Source organism: Manacus candei, unplaced genomic scaffold (assembly GCF_025592945.1).
Source record: "Manacus candei isolate 608988 ecotype Guabito, Panama unplaced genomic scaffold, ASM2559294v1 h1tg000071l, whole genome shotgun sequence".
NCBI lineage: Eukaryota > Metazoa > Chordata > Aves > Passeriformes > Pipridae > Manacus > Manacus candei.
The window spans coordinates 623,657-646,962 of NW_026138119.1; the positions used below are offsets into that span (position 1 = coordinate 623,657).

A 23,306-nucleotide genomic window follows, 5' to 3' on the forward strand; every position below is an offset into this window, starting at 1 on the left:
TGACACCGAGTCACAGCGTGGCTTCATACCCCCACCACGGCTCCTCCTCTTCTTCACTCATCCCAAATTAACCTCACTGGGCACTGGCTGCAGGGAGCAGCCCGAATCTGGACAACTCCATGGAGAAAGCCCCATCGATTACAGTTAATTAGGCCTCACTTTTTAGAAGACCACAGCATTAGTAGCTGCTCTGCTGAACGTGGGGCTGTGTCCCCCTGTGCTGTCAGCGTGGGGACTGCTGGGGCCCTTGGGCACCGAGCCCGGGAAATGATCATTTCCATCTAAATATTTATATCATCAGGCTGCCAGATGGGGAAGAGATGCTCACCCAAGACTTTCCCTAGGCCCAGGACCTGCCTGTCCCCAGTGCCACTGCTGGACTCACCTCCCACCAGGAGAGCCAGGGACAGGCAGTGCCACTGGCTGCAGGCACGGCCTCTGATCCTTCCAGCAGCAGCAATTATTTAATGTAATGAGAAGAATCCAAGCACTGGAACTTTTCAGAGAGATTAAATGTTTTATGACAGACCAAAATTGTGTAATGAAAAAGGCTGATTTTGTGTATGAGAAGATACTTAGAAATAAAACGTGTACTGGTGCCTGGGAGGCTGAGGCAGATGAGGACTGGAGCCCTCTCCCAGCTCAACATTCCTCCCAGCCATCCTCCCCCAATATGACATCACTGCTCACCCATCCCACCATCCCTATCAGCAGGACACAGACCTGGCAGAGGCACTGCAGGGACACAGGGATGGTAGGACAGCTCACCAGCCAGGCTGAACCCCCCGTGCCCTCCTTATGGACTGCCAGGGTTCAGCACAGAAACACGCAGATTCTGGCTTTTATTTGAGGCAGGTTGGAAAGAGCAGTGAAGGTTATTGAAAACATAACGAAAGCTCCTCCTTATTTCATTAAATACAAATGTGAGTGGGGTCATCAGTTTTTATAGGGGCTCGTAAAGCATCCCTCTTGTTCAAATAGGCTATCAAATCAGCCAGGGCTCCTCTCCGGGAGGAGCGCAATAAACCCAGAGTTTCTTCTTTAAGAAACTCATCTCAACATCATAATAAAATAACCTTAAATAATACAGTATGGTACAGGTTTTCAATAACATAATTATAGGCTTCCATTTTTTTCCTGGCAGGTCATTTCTTGGTATCTATTTTGGATGCCACATTGCAGAGGAAGGGGGTAGGGATGGAAGCATGGGTGGATTTTGAAGCATGTCCTCAGGTCACAGCAGATCACCTTGCCTTTCCTTTGTGCAGTGCAGGCACCACAAGGCCTGGGGAAGCTGGGCAGAGCTGCAGCCTGTGGAGATGGGACAGCAGAAGTAAAGGTCAGCTCAGGTCATGCTTCCAAGCACCAGGTCCTGTGGCAAACTCTCCTCAGGGCAAGCTAGCCAGCACAGGATGGTCAAGATTTTAGCTGTCTTCTGTCTGTGGAGGATGGAGGAGGAAAATCCACTGATGGGGCAAACATGGATGGGGCAGCAGAGGTTTCTATCATTCAAAGCCTTTACAGTCACCTGGCATAAAATCCCCCATATTTTTCCTTGCTTTCTTGATCACAGCACTCATTTAGAAAGGATTTTAGGTGGAGAAGATGCCTGGAATAAGATCTTTGTAAAATCAAAGGAGCTGTATTTATTACCCCAGGGTTCAGTCTAACTCTTGAGCAGGGAGGAGAGACAGTCACAAGGAGCATTCAAGCCCTTTCATATTCCCCACTGCCTGTCCATGGCATGAACTGAGCAGGAGAGCATCCTCACAGCTGATGTCCCCTGGAGCTCCCCACAGGCTCTTGCCAAGTGCCATGCTGGTTTTGTTGGGTGGATGTTGTTACCTACTCACAAACACTCCAGCCATGCAAGATTTCCTCACGGATAAGGAGGGACCATCTTCTCTCTCTGCCCTGTGGTGCTTCTGTTTCAGCATGGCCAAAGGCACGTGGTGCACCTTGAAGCCACTGGGTTAATGGTCAGACTTGATGATCTTAAAGCTGTTTTCCAGCCAAAATGGTTCTGTGACTCTGTGATTGTCCCTTCATCCTCTCTTCTGGATGATGCAAAGCCTGGGGACTGCCCAGAGGGCACAGCATTCCCCTTCCTGCACCTCAGGACAGTGTAGCTCCTGCAGGAATGTGCACATTCTGCAGACAGATTGAAACCTTTAGTGGTGTATCTGTTTTCCTTTTTTTGTGCAATTGGTGGCTGACCCTCCTGTGCCATGGTCTGTCATTAGTCCCCCAGGAAATGGATTGCTGGGCAGGACTGGGTGGGCTGGCCAAGGGCACTGCAAATGATGTTTATATTCCAGACCTGTCATGTAAAGGGATTTTAACCCTCTGCTTGTTTACCTAAGCTCTATCTCTCTTTTATTTGGAACAGCAGTCTGATTTTTAATGTGTGGGTGTCCACAGCATGTCACTGATTCCACTTGGGCATTCTTGCTTCAATTTAGAGAAGGTGTATTATTTTTTGCATGCTTACATTTGAAGCTTTATTCACAAATAATAATTAGCAGATGTTTGCAAATGCTTTAAGTCTGAGCTGCTTCAGGGCAACACACACAACAACCTCAAACCAGGGTGCTGTAACTGCAGAACCATCTCCTGTGCCCAAGTCATGTGCCGAAGCATATGCTCACACCCCATCCCACACACTCGTATAAAAAATCAATCCACGTACATCATCTGCACATGTTTGCAGATAATACAAAGTTGTGTTTAAAAAAAAAAGGAAGAAAGAAAAGCCTCAAGTGGCAGAGCAGTTAAGGAACTCCTAGGTGTTTTTAATAACATTGATCAGGCCAAATGAAAAAAGCCAGAGCAGTGGGAGACAGGAGCAGGCAGCAGATGCTGACATTCTATCACAGCAGACACATATTGACTAGCGGTCTGAACAAGTCACTCACTCATCAGCGCCCGGCCTGATTGAGTTGCCTGCAGCCAGTAAATGAGCCTTCCATCCACTGTGGGTCGAAATGAACTGCAATCTTTTCAGACCTCGTTGTTGGCCAAATGAGAGATTTAAAACCCCGGAGGACTCCAAATGAATTTACCAAGGAGCCACAGTGACTAACAAAGCTACAATACATCAGCGCAGGGGCAGTGGGTGTTACACTCGCTGCTGGGTGATCAGCACTGGGTATTACACCCTGATCAGCTGCTGAGCAATGCAGAGGTAACCAGATTAACCAACACGAGGTGTGTAAACCTTTCATGGGTTCTTTAAGGATTTAAAGATTTTTATGAGAAAACACTACAAGTTTCCCAGGGGAAATTTGCTGTTATTGATTTAATGTTTGCTTGCATGCTACCTGTCAATTTTCCAAGAGCTTCAGCAACAAAATTCGTATTTGATATTTGACAGATCTCTTCCTGGTTTGCATGAGCACAGCAACAGAGTGCTTTCTAAAGGAGCTCCTTTCGAATAAGAAAGAGAGGGAAGGGTGCCTCCTGCACACACACTTTTAACCAAGGCCTGATCTCAGCCTAAAATGAATTCAGGACTGACTACAAGCTCCAAACACTACAGGGGATGGCTAAGGATAGATCAGTCTGGCTGGATTTGTCAGGCAAATGGGAGTATTCCAGTCTTTTTTGGGGACTGGTTGATGGAACATTCCTCATCCACGAACATGTATGTGTATGTGAACACGCTGAATGTGGTCATGATGGAAGAGGGATTTCATTGACTCTTCCTCCTGACTCAGATTAGGAAGTTCATGTTTCTCAGGTCCATTTGGGTATGTGTCCAAGTGTGTTTGGTGTACTGAGACCAGGGATATGAAGGCAGTGCACAACACCATTGGGCTCAACCAAAGCCATGAGAGAACCTCCAAAGAGTTAAATGTTGAGCTTATGTGAATCCAGCACAAGGTCATGGAGAGTAGGAATGAAGAAAGGGGCCCTTCCTCCATGTTCCCTGCAGGTACAAGGAGGGGTTTCTCGGGGTTTCTCTGGTTTGAAGAACCCAGTGTTTCTGGGAGGAAGGCAGAGCCCTCCTCTTCCAGCACCTGCCCTCTGCAGCCCAGTGCTGCTCCCCCAGGCAGTGACTGTTCCATTGCTAACAGTTCCATGATAACAAATTGTTCACTAGCTGGAGAGACAAATGCAATGCTCCTTCCCTCTCACAGCTAATTCCTCCCCCTGTTCAGATGCTGACTTGCTGCCTTCCTCACTCGAGCAGAGCTCTGTGTGCAATGATTCAGGCCAGGCTCCACTCCCTGCTCTCCCCAGGTACTCTCTCCCAATCAGTGCACCCCCAGCACCACATGGTTCTATTTGTGGCTTACTTTATTCCAGCTGAACGTAGTAAAATGGTTTGTCATCTCCATTTTTTTGCCGTAGTGTCCTGGAGGAATATGCTCCGGAATGCCTTCAGCAAGAGCCTCTAATCTGAAGAGTCATTTCTCCCTCTGCCTCTCGCAGTACAGGAGCAATGCAGTGGCTGCTGGCTGGAAAATTAGCCCAGGGAACTCTCTCCTCTGTCTGTCTCTCACCTCATTAGACTAGTGAGAAAATGTAATTGTAAGTCTCTCAGGCTTTCCCCTCGCCGGCTGGTGGGGGATAGTGCTTCACAAGGGCTGGGGGAGGCAAAGCTGCACCCCAGCTGTTAGCACTGCACCTCAGCCCAGCTGCCACGTGGTGCCAACCACAAGTGCAGGTGGGTCCCCCTGTGCCCCACCAGGGCTACCCCTCTGCCCGGGTCAGCTGTCCCTGTGCCACCTCACATCCTTCAGCAGAGATCAGCCAAGGCAGGGGCAGATGGTGCTGGGCACCACAGGGCTGGGCTGAGCCCACCAGCAGGCAGAGACCACCACTTGCCCTGGGGGTCTTCACCTCTGAGCAGCGACAGTGTGGGGATGGCCACACTCTGCAGCCCTGGGGCCAGCCCTCTGCCCCTGTGGGGCACAGCACGCCTGGGTGTGGGATCTGCCGGGGAGAACGTGGAACGTGATGCATTGCCCGTGGTAGTCGTGGCTGGGCAGAGCCTTCTCCACGGGCAGGGGCTGCTGGTGCCACCAAGCTCCTCCAGGCACAGCCAGCACAGGGCTCACAGGGAAGCCAGCCCTTCAAACCTCCCATCCCACTCTGCAGCACAGTCCAGCCTCCTCTGGTTGTTCCAACTGTGTGTGCTTTGGCTTGGCTGTCCCGCTCCGGATTGATTTCCCTGCCTGCTTTACCAGCCCTGGGTTTTCTCATTGCAAGCACCAAACTTTTGCTGGAAGATAAAGCCACAGGTCTGAATGAAATGGAAAGTCTCAGCCAGCGAGTTCCAAAATAAAGAGGGGTGTTATTCACACCTGCTCCTGACACACACATGTATTGGTGTATGTTTGGTGAGGTTAACAAAGCTTCATACACAGAGGCTGGTTTTGGTGTAGGATGGGAAATGCTGAGGCTGAGTCCAACCAGCTCAGCAATAACGTCTGCCGTGTGTTTTAAGGCAGGAAGCAACGCCTCAGCTGAAATCACTTAAACAAAAAGATTGCAGTGAGGGGCATAATGCAAGAAAGTAATAAGGTTTAAAACAGGTCAGAGCCCTTTCCCTGCTCCACTGCTCCTGAGTGAGATGCATTATTTAATGGTCTTTGGTCACCGCTGATATACTGTTGATGAAATAGATGATTTTGTTCAAAAGAGCATTAGAGAAGAAATATACAATACTGCATTACACTCCAGCACAGTTCCCTCTCTGGTAAAAGCCGATAGATTGAAGGTTTTTCCTCTTGACAGCAAAAGCAAAGCAGTTGAAATGAAAAGTCTTATGAAATGGCAAATACAAATGGTAATAATGCCACCATATTCAAAATTAAATTGTTGTAATTTTAGTTTCTGAGCATGGCAAAGTAATACAATATTCAGCACAGGCTTGGAGAGCAAAACCCTTTGGCAATAATGATGGTGCCTCATGAGCTAACCAAACCATCTTTTATAAAAATGTGGAGTCTGATGGGTCTCTCCATCAGCCACAGGAATGTTGTGTTGTGGTACCCCAGACGTGGAGCGTGTGGGCTGCAGTGCTGTGCTCAGCCTAAGGAGGTCTCTCCTGAAAGGAAAAGACATTTTAACTGTCCAGATGTGTTGGATCAGAGATCCCACTGATGACAGTCTGCAGCCAGATCTCGGTGGGATCAAGACAGAAGACCTGCCTTGCCCTTTGTGCTTGGCCTGGTTATTTCCAGGCGTGGCTGCAGGAGTTTGGTGTGGTGCTGGTGGCAAAGGGCACTGCTGGCACCCCTGGGCAAAGGGCACTGCTGGTGAGGCCCGCAGGCAATCAGGGCTGAACAGACACACATCCTCCCTCTGCCTGCTCGTGAGTTTGCTGCACAAGGAGCCTCCCTGTTCCTGTAGCAAGTGGGTGAGTGTCTGCCTCTCCCACTCCTCCTGCCTCTCCAAGCCCTGCAAATAGCTTTGGGTATTGAATCTGCGGATTGCAACTGCTCCATGTTTGAATAGCCTGCTGACCTTTCCCAGTAATGCCTCTTTTATAACCTTCATCTTCTGCGGGGGTTCACGCCATCCCTGTACTTACAGACCAGGAATCCAATGTGTAATGATAACATGGAGCCAGGCACTCCAGCCATGCAATTATTCTCCCTGCATCCCTGTTTGCACTGTGACTTTCATCGCGGTTAAATGCTGCTATTTTCTTTTGCCAGGCCCTGGGAGAGACTCGAGTTTGCCCTCGACAGGTTCAAGTCTCTTCTGCCAACAGAGGGATATTTCGATGCATATAAATGGTGTGTCTGTCTGAGCTCAGTGTGGGGCTGGGACCAGCTCGCTGTGGGAGCTGCCAGGGGACAGGAGGGGGACAGGAGGGGGTGGGGGGCACAGCGGCCCCTTCGGGGTCTGCAGGGCATAGGGGCCCTGGGGAGCAGCAGGCATTGCAGGGCAGCGTCTGGAAGCTTGCCTGGGAAATTCTGGAGTGACCCCATGGGCAGAGGGGGCACCCTGAAACAGGACTGACCCCATCTCGCCCTCTCTGTCGCTGTATCCCCAGATGAAGCCTCAGTAAAATCAGTGGGGATGTGACCAGCACACACAGCTGGGCCTGCCCTGTGCCAGCAGGGTGGGGGCTGGCGGTGGAAGCCCCTTGGGCGGGTGCTCCCCACGCTGAGCTCCCGGGCAGCCGTGCCAGCCATCCATTACACAGTAATGGGGGGAATGCAGCAAAAACGGCAGTGAGGGAAAGGAATACATCACTGGTAATTATCTCTAACCAGAAATCTCCTCCACTGCTCCAAGCCCCATCATTCCAGCCCTATTCTAATAAAGTGACACCTTTTTAATTATGGTAAGGACAAATCTGAAATTCCAGTAAGTAATTAGCAGGCATAATTTGCCATCTCTGACACAATGTGACTTTATCACAGGCTACCTCAGTGCAAGGCAGGAGTGCAAGGCTGCTGTATATTCTGTTTTAATTTTAGAGAAACCCAAACTGTCCATTTATTTTTATTACAATGTATTTCTCGAGTAGTTGAGTGGACAGCACTGAGAGTGCTCTGAGAGTGCTCCGAGAGTGCAAATAAACAGCAGCAGCCTTGGAATGTTAAATTTAAGGGTTGTTTTCAAGAACAGGACACTTAATTTAACAATAAACTATGTTTTTATGTACCTCCATGATACCCACTGTTATCGAGAGCACAAGCTGGCCGGGCCCATTCCGAGGTGTGCAGGACCCACTGAGCCATTCAGCCTGGTGTATTTTCAGTGAAAAGGAAATGCCCATCAAACTGGAAAACACTTTCACATTGCAATCCAATTATTTATTTGCCCTTCCAAAGGCTGCTTCCAGTTTTATTGTCTTCCTCTGTTCTCCCCTGCTATTTGCATGTGTGCTCTAAGGGTGGTGCTTGGTTCTGCTAATGGGCAGAATATTAAATCCTGCAAACCATAGCTAAGAGAGATTTTTCTCAAAGAATCACAACATTTTGCGGAGTTGATACACAGTGTGGCAAGGTTCCTGGTTTCCCTGAGACTCCTGGGGCTAATATTCTTACAGCTAATATATTTTTGAGAAATGTATACTCTGGGCTAAATCATGAATATTTTAAGTTTGAGCTCTGCTGTCCAGTTGGGATTAGTCAGAAAAACTGGCTTTGTTTCTCCTTGATGAGAGGGCAAGTGCTCTGAACCTGAGTGTTTCTTTGTGAATAAAGGATTTAAGGTCTGATGTACCAGGACATGCAAAATAGACTCAGTTGTTGGGGTGCCCTTCTGTGAATGGCCCAGCACAAATCTCCACCTTCCTTTGAGAGCTGCAGCAGCTGGGACAGCACCAACAATTCAGGAAGACAGAAGCAAAACCAGTACCTCTGTCCCAGCAAGTGGGAATGCCAGAGGGGACAGTCGGGAGCACACCTGGGACCGACACAGTGCGAGGTGGGCAAACCTGGCCAGGCTTCACACACGACTGAGCCTTGGAATTGAGCACCTCATACAGAGTCAGTCAAATAACTATAGAGCAGTGCAGTGAGTGTGGCAGGAAAGGAGCTCTGAGGTCAGCTGATGGTGAGCAGAAGTGTTCTGTGGTCAGGGCGGATGTGCTGTGCCACCCACTGCACACAGGCACAGCCATGGCCAGTAATGCTCTGCTGCTCCACTACTGTGAGTATCCATCAAGATCCAGCAAAAAGAGCCACCTTGGTCTGGCGACATCTGTTTGCATTACTTGTAAATTCAGGACAAAACATCCCTCATAAATAATTAAGTCATCAGGGTACACTCCCATCAAGAGTGAATTGTCCCGCAGTGCGGCCCCAGAGGACAGGCTGCTCTGAGGGCAAGGGGCCCCTGGCCAGGGAGATACCCCAGGAGCAGCAGCATTGTTGGGGCATCCCAGGGTGATCCCAGGGGCAGGCAGAGTGCAGCTGTGCCCTGGCACTGCTGTGGGCTGTGCCCACACCGGGCTCTCCCCCATCATCACAAGGATTTCAAAAGACTTAAATAGGCCTTCAAGACAGATTGGGTGTTTCTCATGGATAGTCCTTCATTCAGCTAATAAGGATTTTAGCAGTATCCCAAAAACCTCCAAATCCCAGGCTCCCTCTCAGGAGGTGGGAATGTCAGGAGCTTTGCAGAGCAGAGGAGCCTGTGCCAGTCCTACCCGTGGTCTGGGCTGGGTTTTGCCGTGGTGCTGCTGTAGGTGTGTGTTGGGTTCCTGTGCCCTGGTGCCAGGGCCACAACAGAATCTGAACTTTTATTTTGCACTGTGCAGCCCCTCGGTCCCCTCACGGTCCCCCTGTGCACGTGGGGCTCCAGATTTGTCTTTTCTTGTCTGCATTAGTGAGAGGGAGATGCATTAATAAGGCGGGGAAGCAGGGGCGGTGGCAGCCCTCGCTCTGCTTGAGGAGGAGTGATTGCTGTGCGGAGGGCTGGGAGGCAGGAGGATATAACCCTAATGTCTGCACCTCAGGACACGCCATTAAAAAGGCATCTGCACTGACACAGATCTGTTGTTTATCAATACCCTGACAAGCATTTCCCCTGCAGCACGGGAACACCTACCCGACACGGCGGATAACCGATGGAGCGCTGCTCGCCGGCTGCCCCGCAGTGCCCAGCCCAGCCCGGCCCTGCCGGGAGAGCCACAGTGGCACTGGCAGAGCCACGTGTCCCAGCACCCACGCACGTGTGGGAACAGGTGAGCTGGCAGCAAACGTAAAGTGAGCAGGGTGGGAGTGATGTAAAAAGTGCCGCTGTTTGCTCTTGACTATTTGCAGTTCAGCGCTTCTTTTAGGGAATTTCCTGGCCTTTTGTATCGAAGAGAATTTTTACATGCAAAAACTGACCTGAACCAAAAGTGAAAGGTGGTGAATGTGTCAAACCAAACACTTTCAGACTGACAAAAGCACGATTTTCTGCCTGGTTTTGTCCTTTTTCTTCATCCGTCTCCATAATCAATTTTTTGTTTAACCCAAAGTGTTTCTTCCCAGCTTTCCAGCTTTTTCCAAACTGCAGTATCACACTCACCATCCCACCTCCTCCCATTCTCATCCCATAATTCCTACAGTGCAGAAATCCTCAGGGTGAGAATGGTGGCCACTTCACAGAGCCCAGATCTGTTACCACACCCCTTCCCAGTTCAGCTCCAACCTCCAGGTCAGCACAGCACAAAAACACACACAATTTCTCAGCCTCGCTTTGTGGGGTTGCTCCATCCCCTCATTCCCACTGCTGGTGCCCACTGGGACTGGGGCAGTCACACGCCTCCTGTCCAGTGCACAGATGAATCAGCACTGCCTTAGAACTTCACATTGCATGTAGCTTTAGTTAATTAAATGTAAAATCATTGGAATAAAATTATCCTTTCATTAGAAATTAACTCAGTGCTTTAGACTTCAATAATTACTTTTTTCTCCCCAAACCACATACAAAACGGTCAGTTAAACAGTATGTAAAAAAAAAAGTTTAATGACCACAGAGCAATCAAGATTACTATTATTTAAGCACAAGCAATTAACATGTGCAATGAGGTATTAGTTAATAAATTATCTTTATAAAATTAAATTGTAATTTTATCACAAATTTTACAGAGGTTATGGATTTTAATGGCTGTATTTAGCTGTGGCACTGAGCATGCCGCTTTCCTTCATTACTTCATTAACACTTTGCATTTAGACTCTTTCTTCTTATTATTTAATTTAGGAACAGGCTTAATTGATTTATTTCTCGCCCCTGTGGGAGCCACTTGGTCTCTGCCACTGCCCAAGGGCCAGGTGCCACCCCGGCTCGTGCCCTTGCTTGGCTTTCATGCAGGGATGAGCGCTGGGACATCGCAGGGATTCATCCTCAGGCTTGACACTCAGAACTGCCAGTCACCTGCACAAGGGAGTCCAGGATGGAGAACAATTCCCTCTGGGATATCCTGGCACTGCAGAAGCACCTGGTTCTGCTGGTCCAGGAGCTGCAGTCTCTGAGCACGGGGAGCCCCGTGGCCCCCGGTCGTCACCCCTGCGCTCCCCGCTCTGTTCCAGACGTGTGTTTGTGGGGGCAGAAGCCACGAGGAGATGTTTCACACCTTCTGCCAGCACTGGAAGGTTTTGCAGGACTCCCCCTGTGTCCCAGTATTCCTGGCTCCACTTCCTGGCCAGAGCCAGCGCTCTGCTCCGGTGCTGGGAGCGGTGCTGGGAGCGGCGTCTGCAGCACACGCGGGTTATAAACTTCCTCTGCGAGTTCCCTGCAGACAGATATCCTTGAGACTCACCTCCATCTCCCGCTCAGGTCACAGGGAGATTTAGAGATGGGGAGCTGTAGTTAAGGTCCAGATCTGCTATCTGAACTTGAGTGATGGAGGACACATTCCCGGGACATGTTTATTGTCACCCGGCGGCCCCGCAATCCCGCTCGCACAGAGCCACCTCCATTCCCCGTATAATTCATGGGCTGACTCCATGGTGGAGTGACTGATAAGGCCTTCACGCCGGGCTTGCCGGCCACATGTCTCAAGGAGACTCCAGAGGAGCTTCAGCACAATATAAATGTGGCTCCGTGTCAGCCTCAAACCCCTGGAAAATTCCCCGTCTCGAGAGTGCAGCATTTTAAGTAATAAAACCATAGAGAGATTACAACAAAATGTGACAGGAATTTATAGCCCTCTGCATGAACCTTTTACCTTAAGATGGAACAAAGTTGAGAGAAAAAAATTGCGTGGTTCACTTAGGTAACCTTTCCAACCAGCTCTGCTCAGCTCCTGGCCCCACATTCCTCTTTGCTGATTTAATAGGAATAAAACAGCCCTGCTGAAGGCAGGGAGCTGGAGAAGAGGCAGGCACCATGCTTTAACCCTCACTGCCTCCTCCCTGCCTGAGGCACCAGGATTCCAGAGCAAAAGAAGTCCCAGGACTGGTTTTAACCCCTGCTCCTCACTGCCATAGGATGGGACACCAGGGCAGGCTGGGACATTGGGACATGCTGGCTCACAGGGAGGGCTTTCTTTATCCTTTTATTATATTTTCCCTCAAGTGATACCAAAATTCCTACAGCATCTGTAATACCTAATGAAAGGAAGGGCTAAGCACCAGCTCCTGTACATACCCTAATGACACGGGCTCTGCTTCCGAGTGCTCTGTCCCTCCGTGCTGGGAGGGTGTTTTTATTGCCTGGGAAAGGGTCATGCAGCACAGCTAAACAGATTCCCGACTCTCCCCGATGCTGGATTTACTGCCACTTTCAGCAATAAACAGTGGAATTAATCCTGAGTTTACTAATCCAAAGAGTAAACAATATCCAGTGGAGACATTCAGGCAAGATAAATGCAAGGGAGTTAAAAGCAAGTAGGGTGAAATCATTCTGCTCTCAGCTAAGGAGTCATTGGAGGAGCGTGAAGCCTCCACATACAGTATTATCAAATTGTTAATAAACGTTTCTAAAGTCTGTAATATGGGGAAGCTTTTCTTTCCAATTCGTCACAGTTGGGGGTTTTATACATGAAGCACACTCAGTGCCAGACAGTAACTTTGCACTGTGCACTGTACACTCAAGGAAGGATTGGGCAGAGCTGCTGGTTTAAGAATTAGGAAGCTGATTTCCTATTATTGTGTAAATCAAGTCATGCTTAAAAATACTCTGATAGAGCAATTGGAAATAAATTCTAAGACAGTTGCTCTTCAGACATCCCAACACTTTACAAAATATTAATACCAAAATTTGCAAAAAATTTTTGTCCTGCCTTATCCTGGGAAGGAGTTGTGGCCCCTCAGACACACAGCAAGGACAGAGCTGCAGTCCCCTGGAATACAGTGAGAACTTGTGTCTCCAGTGCCACAAACCCCACCTGCAACAGCGCTGCATTCCCACACAGTATCTTGGTACATATTTTACAACATCCTGGGTCACTGCTGTGCTTGCTAAATAATTAAAGGCTGAGAATGTGTTATTTACTGTCCATTTAGTGCAGTAGGCTCAGAGCTTTGCTTTGATTTTCGGTCTGGAAGGAGCAGTGACATGGCCCTGGGGAATTCTCCTGCTGCGCTAATTAGCGTGGCACGGTGCAAACCCACACCACAGGCTTTATTTGTGAGTCAGAAATAATATTTGATTGTTAATTTTATTGGTTAATAAATTTTTTAAATATTCATTTATATTTTCACAGACAGTGTTTTACAGCTATCAGATGTGCAGAGTAATGTCCGATGATTTTTGGGACCATTTTTCTGTGTGTAAATCTGGAGAAATACAAGAAATACAAGAACACCCCAAACCAGACTGGGGGAGGCTTCAGGGTGCAGCTGGTCAGTAGTTGAGTTGGACACTGGTGACTCCTGTCCCTGACATCCCTCTGAAGGACCCTGTGCTCCATTGTTGCAGGCTCTGGGCCCCCAAACTGGGAATGTTTTTGCTGCCTCACCTACGTCTGCACCCCATTTTCATAATCAGAGCTGTAACTGACTTCTTGAACTTGAAAAGTGGCAGAAAATAGAAAGGGTGGGGGAAAAAATCCTGATGAATGAAAACTTCCTACAGAAGAGTGTTTGAATTTGTCATCCTCAGACAAGAATAAGTTGGTTCAGTAAAGAAAAGAGTACAAATTATCAACCCTTCAAAGCTTTCCCATTTAACCACTTTACTGCAATACAACTGCCCATAACATTTGCTTTTAGAGCCCATGATGCTGAGTGTAGTTATTACATTGCATACATAAAAGATGTTTACAATTTTTTATATATATGTAAAATGTTGATCCCCTGGGCCACATCGATTTGTGCCGGCTTCACGGCTGGGTTGGTGCAGGAATTTCCCTAAGAGATGTGATTAAGCTGCAGGGAACTTTCATTCTTTTTTCCTTTTTTTAATCTCCTGCTTACCTATTTAACAGGCCTGACTCAGACTCCATTTATGTCAAAATTTTGGGGCAGCACTGGGGTGTTCTGAGCTCAGGAACACATGGCATACACAGGCTCTGATGCTTCATTTTCACCACACACCCTGGCTGTAGATGGAGCTGGGTTGATTTGTTAGTTCTTGGTGGTTTCAATAGTTGAAAACAGAATTGGGACAAAGGCAGTGATTAGCACCCTGGGGGTGGGGTGGGCAGCAGGGCTCTGCAGTGCAAGGGAAGGCAGTGCCAGGAGGGCACACTGGAGCTGCTCTCTGGGATTGTCTCAACTTAAAATTAACTCAGAGGTTGCTCTGGGAACTACCTCAGCTTCTCCCTTTGCCTTGGCCAGGAACACAACATCACCTCCAGCTGATGGCCCTTCCCAGTGGGTCCCACCAGAATCAGCTCTGCCAGCAGGAGCTGGAAGGGGCCTTGTCCCTGTGCCTGTCCCTTGGGAAGGGCCAAGCCTGCAGGGAGCTGGGTGAGAAGTTCCCTTTTCATAAAGACATACGCGACTGAAAGGACAAATAATTTCCCAGTAGTTTGTTTTCTAACAAGCAGTGGGTTGCAATTAAGAGAGTATTTATTCTAAAGAAATGAACTGTTCTCCAACAGAGAAGTAAAAAGTGGTTTATGGTTTCAATCTGCAAACTTTGACAGGCTAATCTGTAGAGTGAAATAGTAACACAGGGGAATGTTAAAGATTTCTTATGAACACTCATGGAAAAATGAGCGAACTCCAAAGCAGTGGAAAGCACCAAAGTTTAAATGGTGGCTCTGCAGAGGGGACCTGGGTCAGTCAGTGTGGTGGGAAGGGAAGGTCACTGTGGGATGGTCACTGCTCCCAGCCCGGAGACCCTCAGCTCTGTCCCAGGCGTGGAACCCCTCTGGGACTGCAGTTGTGTGGCTATGGGAGAGGACAAATGGACAGTTCATTCCATGTCCACTGTGTCTCATCCCAGAGCTGATTTGAGAGGAAATAAAAGGCCACATATTGAGATGTTCACTGCATTTAAGGAAAAACATGAATATGGCAGCAACGTTTGCACTGTTTTCCCTTCCTGGAAGAAAAGCGGAGAGGTTTTATCTGTATATTATACATTTTTAAAAGACTCTAAGTGTTATCCAGGATATTAGACACTATTCAGCTTCACACAGGTATCTGGCAAAATGGTTTAAACATTTATTAAATATAGAATGATAAAATACCTTGAAGATCACATCCAATCAACACAGTTTCTGCTGTGGAAAATCATGTCTCATTAATCTGTTAGAATACTTTGAACCTACCAATATATAAATGGATAAAAGAGAATATCTTGACATATTTTTAGACTTTCAAAAGGCTTTTAATGAGGTCTTCCCACAGGATTTCTTAGGAAACAAGATAAAAATGGGGGTAAGAGATACAGTAACATTATGAATCAATAAGATGGACTAAGAGGAAGGAAACAAAAGTGGGAGATAGTCTTTTATTAATCAATGTAAAGGTCCCTAACAGTATGCTACATGGTTACACACTCAATCTAATGGCATTAACATATTAATTACTTACCTGGAAAAGGAAACAGTGGTATAGATTAGTTAAATTCAGAAAAGATGAAAGAAATTCAGAGAAATTTGGCCAAAGCAGAAGGATGAGTGACACGATAGTTAGTGAAGGCTGATGTTGATGAATATGAGTGCTCTAAAACCCAGAATTTCCCCAGCATATAACTGTCCAATCTGGAAAGCTGGTCATTGAGCAGACCTTGAACAATGTGTGTCCAAAGCCAAATGGCAAATGAGATGTCAGGGGCTTGGGGGATGGGAATGAGAAGAGAAAATATTAAAATAGGTGGTGGGGCTCCTGTGGGTACAGTGGATGCCTGTGGTGCTGGTGTGCAGTGTGTGTCTCAAAAAGGCACTGTGAGGATGGACTGAGCCCAGAGCAGAGGGTGGGCAACCCAGGGGCTTGGGAGCTTGATCTGAAGAGTGTGAAATGATGGTGGGTATGATCAGGACAGGCAAACCCAGGACCTGCCCTCACTGCCCTCCCCAGCACGAGAACAGGAGACACTGATGGGACTTCAAAGATGGAAATTGAAAATATGAGGATTGAGGTTTTCACCTGAGGTGGAGGGGTGTTCCTCACAGAGGGACCACGGGAGACCTCATGGGAGACCTCACCTAAATATTGATGGCTGAGAGAAAGCCATGGGAAGGGAGCCCCTGTACACCTGGCAGTCAGAAATCCATTCCCTGTTACGTGAAGGGATTGCTTTGGGTAAGGGGAGGCTGTGGCAGTGATGCTTGAACACTGGGGCTCCAGGTATGCAAACCCAATCCCTGACTGTACTGCCCTGGTTTTACACTGCCCAGCATGGGCAATTTATCCACACGTTTTAGGATTTATAAAGCTCAGTGCTGCGTGTTCAGTTTTCTAGATAGTTTCCCTTATTGCCTTTCTGGAAATCCATTCCAATTAGGCACCAATATTCAGGCTTCCAATGCAGGCAGTGGGATGCAATGTGGAGAGGTGACACAGAGTGGTCCCCGCAGGTGCAGTCTTATCAGCATGGCTCACCTCCACAGGCAGTTTGTAATAATCATACTTCTCATGAAGCTCCAGTTCCACTGCCTCCAAATTAGATCTCAGCACTTTAAAAAAAAAGAAAAAGAAAAAAGGAGGAAAATCAATGCAAACCCCTTTCCTCCTGCACTGCCCTCTCCTCCTGCTGGGCTGGCTCGGGTGCCCTGGGGCAGGTCTGGCCGTGGGGTGGGGGTGCAGGGGGGCCCCAGGACTGGCAGCCTGGCAGAGGCAGCAGCCCCAGCACAGGGGGTCTGCCCGGTCCCACCCGCGCTGCAGAACCCGGGCAGCTTAATTGTCTTGTTAAATATAAATGGGCTGGTGATTTCTTAAAACTGGAAGAGTGTGGAAAGCCATTAGGAAGAGAATAATACCAGTGGTATTTAAAAATTAAAATTGGCTGTAGCCAATCCCAGCAGCAGCAGCTTTGTCCTTAGGAGCCTGACTTTGACAGTCGCTCACGGATGCTGTAAACACAGGGCTGTGCTCGCAGCCAGGCAATAAAGTGACTGGTGCATTTCTTTTGCTTTATACACCACTGTATTGATTTTGTAGTTTATTTTTTCTTGGAGGAGAAACTAAAGTATTGCGATTTCATTTAGGTACTGCATTATAATTTCCCTGATGATTTTGTCAAATGTTCCTAGAGGAGAACACCTTCTCCTGGCAAGCAGGATTCAAAGACACCAAGCCGACTAATCCATACCTAATTGGATGAAATCGTTATGCACTTTCCCTCCTTTTGGAGTTTTTTTCAGAGTTCCTGGTTCCTTAGGGATCCTAAAAGCCACTGAAGAGGTTATTATAGTATGTCCTCAGGGATGTTTAATACCCTAGCCCTGTTCAGACATGCAAATAATCTAATTCAAAAGCCTCCTAATTAGCAAGCCAGCTACAGTTCTGGATAAGGGGAGAGAGAGGGAGAGAGAGAGAGAGAGATCTAAAAGGACGGTGCTTTTTCCTTTTATAGGCTGCTATTGTGCAAAAGGCAGCATAACGGATAAGGAGTAATTGTTCTGATTTTAATTGCGATCCACTATTTATAGTTTTGTTCTGTCATCTGAATAATGAGGGGATTTTGTTCCTGCAGCTCACGCTAAACACGATGCAACCGGGTCTGCACAGGATGCAGCGTGTGCCTGGCGTCTCCTCTTGGAAGCACAGTCTTGCCTAGCAGAGATGGTCCAAGTAAAGGATGTTAAGCTCGTTAATGAATTAGCCATTTAATTGACATAATTAGGGATAATTATTTTCTTTTAATCTATTGCCAATTTTAGGACAATTAAACTAAACAATGGCGAAGGAGATCACGGAGGGTCCTGTGCAATCCAGTGAATGGTCTTGCCCTAAATGAAATGTTTTTAACTCTTATGGATGTGCAGGACAGAGCCGAGGGTGGCTTCTGGATCTCCTGCCCGGTCCTGATGAGGAGACAGAAGAGCTGCAGTCCCCATCTCTGGCAGTGGGGTCCCTGGTCACTGCAAACAGCTTCTCCTCCAGGATTCACAGCAGTGGAATGGTCCCCACTGGAGCCAGCACATCTTATTCCTGCTGCTGTGAGCTCTGCATCCAGGCTGGGGCTGCAGTGCACTGTGCTGCCAAGTCCAGACAAAGATTAAATTTATAAAGACCAGCTCAGTCAGCTGGTGCAAAAGCACAGAGATACCTGGATTCATGAGGAACAAAATGCAGAGAAAACTGAATGCGGAGCTGAGGCCAAGGCTGTGTGTGTGCAGAGCAGGAGCATTACAAGGGCTGCCAGGCCCCGGGGGGCTCCTGAGCAGCTGCAGTGCTGCCCTGGGAGGGGGCAGGAGCAGGACCCCCATCCCTGTCCTGCTGCTGCTGCTGCAGGAGAACAAGGGGCTTCAGGTGCAAGTTGTGCCTGGGGGAGCAGGAGAGGGGGGTCTTGTATGAAGAGAGAGTGCTGAGCCCAGAGCAGCACGAGGTTGGCCCTGGTTTTACACTGCCCAGTGCCACCACTGGGTGCCCAAGCTGGTGCCCAGTGCCCCGTGCAGTGTGGGCAGCCACTGCTCATCCTGGCCAACCTGGCTGTGCTGCTGGGTTGTGGCCAGCAGGCTCTACACAGGGCTCTGCAGGGCCAGGGAATTTCTGCTGCCACACCAAAATATTTGTAGTATATGGCAACAATTATTTCTGTCCTGTCGTTTGTTTGTTTTCCTAATAGAAAAAACAATAAAAAACGAAACCAAACTAAGTGATTCCCCACTCCCCCCTCCTCCCTCCAAGAAAACCCAACTTGCTGTAAATAGTAATATTTGAGTAACTCATGGCCAAATATTTGCAGGTTTTTAACAGCAGACTGCAGTAGGTAGGTCTGACAACAGAATGTGTCTGTAAGGTGCCTGAAGTTCAGTAGTTTCCATTTTCCTCTAGTGCTTCCTTGTGAGCATTCTAAGTGGGGGAAAAAAATAAAGAAAAAATGTCTGATGAACGTCAAGTATCAGGGCTGGCTGAAGCCTTCCTCTGCCTGCAGTGCTCAGGTGCAGCAAAGGACAAAGCAGCCCCCGTGTGCCCCCGTGGGATGGGCTGTGCAGGGAAGGCACAGGGGATGGACCGACTGGCCTGGCTCCAGCACCACCAGGGAACATCACTGGTTGTCTGCTGATGAGTCTCACATCCCATGTGTTGAATGCTGAACTGTGGCTCCCCACACACCACAGGGCTAGTCCTGGCCCTCATCTTCCAGTTCTGCCAAGACCCTTCCACCAGTAGCTCCCAACACGTGATGCTGGGGGTGGGCAGCCATGGCACCCACCTTCCCACCTCCCTTTCTGGCTCACACCCCATGGCCCCCAAGCTCCATTGGCCTGTTTGCAGGCAGTGGCACTGAGGGGCAGCGTTTTTGGCTGAGTGCAGGGTCTGCCAAGCCCATCTCCCCAAGTGATGCTCACTCTGCTGCACGTGGCACGGCTCGTCACTTCATTATCCTATTAGAGACCCACACAGCACCTGCTCAATTGGAGCCTTGTGTGCTAGCAATTAATATGTTATGCCCTGATTAATTAGCAGGGTTAATTATGATTGCTGTTGCTTAAACCTATGTAGAGAGAGACGGCATCATGTTGCTGTGACTTGCAGCGCTGAGGATGCCCCCCTGGGAATTGGGACCAGCAGGGTGAGCAGCAGCTGTCCTGGTGGGATGCACTCACTGCCTCCTGCCCCACTGTGAGCTGGGCAGTCCAGTCCCTGGCGACCTCATTAGCAAGTCCTTCGAGGGTGGCACCTCCCAGCCCCTCTGAGATAGAACCAAACCCCAACTCTGATCATCCTGCAGGCACTGAAGGAACCGTGGCCTCCTGTGCATTTGTTCACATTTTATCCAGTGTAACTTCAAAGTGAGATATTTACAAATACCAGAGCAACCACCAGACTGGTACCAACCCCTGCCTTGACAGGTACTCAGGGTTTTTCCTAGTGCTCAGGAATTTCTGGCCAGTTTTTCCAGGTGGGCATTGGTGCCCACAGCCACGAGCTGCTCCAGCTCAGAGTGGAGAGCACTGGGTGAGAACAGCACAGTCACGGGTCCAGAGGCTCCTTGGGAGAGATTCCACAGTCACAAAAGCTGGCTAAAAACCACAGGGCAGGCTCAAATCTTGCACACAGCTGAGCACCTCCCATTTCCCATTAAGGTTTTGATTTGTCTGTGCATGAAATAGTGAGACTTGGGGTCTTTTTGGCAGTTGTGAGTGAGAGATGACCACCCTTCTCATTGACTTATCCCTTTGAAGCTATCATCACTCATTTCTCTTGGGAAGAGAATGTGAGGCACTGGTAAATAATATAGGGTTGTGTATTTCTTTATCTCCCATAGTGTGTTGTCTCCTACATGCTGTTCTGTTCTAACAACATCCATCAAGACAAATGCATACCTGAGAACAGCCTCCCTCAAACCTCAGAAATCTGTTTCTGAGGTCACCAACTATACAGAAAAGACATAGAAGAAACAAGAAGAAAATTGCACAAACAATTAAACATTTTTTTTCCAGAGACAGAGAGGACTCCCCTTGTCTGCACAAGGCAAGCACCAAAATAAGAATGCCACATCTCAAACACAAGGCAATCTATTATTCTCAGAGCAGTAACATGATACATTATCAGCCACCTTATCCTAGCAAAATGTATCATTACCTGCACTTTCTGCACTTTCCAGATCAATCCACTTTAAAAATGTAGTAATATAGAAGGGTATTAGGTACTAGAAAACTCATTATGAAAATGGCGCACTCAAATTCTTTAAAGGTGATATTTCATAAAATATACTATGCCTAGCTCTTGGCTCAATCATTCTTTTTAATAGCTCCATAGCAGCCAGAAAATAAAGTATTCATGAAGATTGAAGAAGATGATCCCATGAACTTCAATTTAATTGGTGCAAATTAAAACGATCCATCTTTTCACGCTGCCCGTCTATCTCCAATCATCAGTGCACGGCACGTCCAGCACCCTGATTACAATTATCTTTTAATAGGAAAACTTGTCACTTTTTGTGTGATTTACATAAGCTTGCACAAACTTACTGGTATCATTTAGGGTTGGAATGTATGATTTTTTTTTTTCCATTCAAGTCCCCTGATACAGTTGGGGAAGGGGGGGCCCAGAGGTGAGGTGAGCTCCTGGCGGGGGGCTCATTTACTGCACTTAAAGCCTGGACTTGTACAAGAAGAATGCCAGAACGAGTCCTTCAATACATCTTCATCCAGCAGACCTCCCCCCAAAGAAGTGCTAATGCAGCCAGATTTCATGGTGTCTTTGCAATGACCATTGCAATTACAATACAAAAACCTAGATGACATTTTGACTTTTAATTAGGAGGGAAATGATGCTGGTCCCTGCTGATGGCTCTCTCTCTCCCTCTGACTGCTCCTAGCACTCCCATCCTGAGAAGGTACCCTGCAGGGTTTAATAAGCCATCAAATCATAGTGGTGTGGGACGTATTCTCAAGAGTTCAAATAAAATTACCATAAATGTATGTTTACTGTTCCAGGCCCGGTCTCTGAGATCTGGTAGAGGGGCCTCCAGCCAGGAGCAGCACTAAGCACCCACAGTATTAATTATTGTTACTATCATTATTACTATTTTCTTTGTGATGACCACAATCCAGCAGCGAGGACGCTGTGGAGTGATTCATTGCCTGAAGCCATTTATGTATAATACATTTCAATTTTTTTCCTTATCTTTGAAAGGCAACCCTCCTTATCACAGATGGCTTCCATCCCTTAAGATGTTGGGAGATTTAGCTCTGTTTTCTGAGGCTGGGTTTTCCTATGTGTGGAAATAATGAGCATTGTTTAGCTGCTGTTCATGTGTTCCCTGATAGCATCCACCTGAAAGGAGAGGATGGGAACCTGTGGAGCAGCCTGTGCCCTCCCCATGATCCCGCCAAACCCGCTTACACCTCCACTGAAGCACATGGAGGGACAGTTTTTAATAAGCTCTAATTTCCACCTCCCTCTCCTCCCCAGCGCCGCCAAGGCCCCCGCAGAGGTCATCAGCCTGCAAGTATTAAACTTTTTAGCACATCCACTGCAGAGCAATTTTGAGGACTCCTTTGCTGGCAGAGTTCAAATGAAACTCATGGCTGATCTCATTAAGCACTTGTCTCATTTTGGTGCATGAATATTAAACAGGAACATGTGTGAGCAGGACGCTGCAGAAGGAACATTTTTCCTCTCAGTGGTGCCTGGCGCAGCTGCCGGGCTGACACCCCGGGGGCTCAGTCCTGCCCCCCACGGCACTGGGGCACGGGGGCCAGAGCTGCTGCCCGAAGGCAGATGTTCACCGTGCCCTGAGCTGCCAGAGCAGGAGGAGGGTGGACAGCGTGAGGGCTGCAGCCCTGGGATGAAGGGGATTTGGGAGGGTGTGCTGTGGCAGAAGACACCCTCCACACCTTCACTGCACCAGGTGCTGCTGCTGGGAGTGAGGACAGGGGCAGTTCAGTGAGAGATGGCCAAGGGGCAGTGGCAGCAGGGGCAGCCCAGGTCCCCTCCTGCCCACACCCCAGGGCACCTCACTGCCAGGTGCCCCTCCACTGATGCCCAGGCATCTCCCCGGATCTCTCCTCATCAGTCTTTTGTCACAGCAAACACTGCTGATCACTGTGACCCAAATAAACTCCAATCCACTCGATCTATCAGGGGAACGTGTCGCTGACCCACCATAAATCCCGGGAGCGGTGGGAGAGGCCCTGCACCTATTCCCTGCTGGCCCGGCCAGTCACCCACCTGCCGAGCTGCCCGGTAAGCAGGTAATCATGAGCTGCCACAGAAAGGTGACCCATTACTGTGATGGATTTGGTGTGAAAAACAAATGGACTGAGACCTGCGGATTGCTGTCCTTACTGCACCTTGGCCTTTTGTTCTGTCATATCAATATCCGCACGGGGCCTCATTACCCGCCGCTCCCGCGCCGTGACGGGGGCACAGGGTCAGCCCGTGTGCTGCGCTCGGCTGCCACGGCACAGCTCACCCGGGGGCACTCTGCCCGCTCCTCCAGCCGCTCCACTGCCCACTCTGTCACCACGCACCGCCCAGGAGCCCCTCAGCCCCCCTCAGCCCTGCCCAGGCACTGCCCAGGACCCTGCTCAGCAATATCCTTTAGTGCTCTTCCCTCTCCTCATGAGGGTCAGCCCTCCCAGTGGTGAATGGGCTCAGTCTCACCAGCGCCTGCCAAGCAGCTGCTGGGACTGAACCGTGCCCTGAACGTGGCACAGCCCAACCACCCTGGCCGTGCTCACTGTGGCAGCCAGGAGTGAGAGCTGTGGGGATGTCTGCCTCACCACAGGGAGGAGGAGGAGGAGGAGGGAGAGCCGGCAGGGCTGACCTTGAGGCTGCCTGAGACTGACCCTGAAGCAGTGAGATTCTCCATTCTGTTCACAGGCGCTGTCA

At 48.8% G+C, this 23,306-nt stretch overlaps 1 protein-coding gene and 1 long non-coding RNA gene across 2 annotated transcripts; both read left to right on the top strand.

Annotated features, from left to right (window-relative positions):
- Nucleotides 1-287: 287 nt before the first annotated feature.
- On the top strand, nucleotides 288-4,939 carry LOC127480004 (uncharacterized). The gene is made up of 4 exons (XR_007907745.1): nucleotides 288-855; nucleotides 1,269-1,339; nucleotides 4,161-4,242; nucleotides 4,354-4,939. It is a non-coding gene; the product is annotated as an uncharacterized LOC127480004 (long non-coding RNA).
- Nucleotides 4,940-5,981: 1,042 nt separating this feature from the next.
- LOC127480211 (uncharacterized) lies at nucleotides 5,982-18,027 on the top strand. Its single transcript, XM_051808097.1, has 3 exons — nucleotides 5,982-6,367; nucleotides 9,505-9,655; nucleotides 17,783-18,027. The coding sequence occupies exons 1-3, from the start codon at nucleotides 5,984-5,986 to the stop codon at nucleotides 18,025-18,027; spliced, it is 780 nt and encodes a 259-aa protein (XP_051664057.1). The 5' UTR covers nucleotides 5,982-5,983.
- The last annotated feature ends 5,279 nt before the right edge of the window (nucleotides 18,028-23,306 follow it).

Coding starts and splice junctions, on each gene's coding strand:
- LOC127480211 (XM_051808097.1), top strand. CDS start 5,984: ATGTTGTGTTGTGGTACCCCAGACGTGGAGCGTGTGGGCTGCAGTGCT. Junction 6,368..9,504: donor CCTGTTCCTGTAGCAAGTGG/GTGAGTGTCTGC, acceptor TTTCCCCTGCAG/CACGGGAACACCTACCCGAC. Junction 9,656..17,782: donor CCACGCACGTGTGGGAACAG/GTGAGCTGGCAG, acceptor ATGGATGTGCAG/GACAGAGCCGAGGGTGGCTT.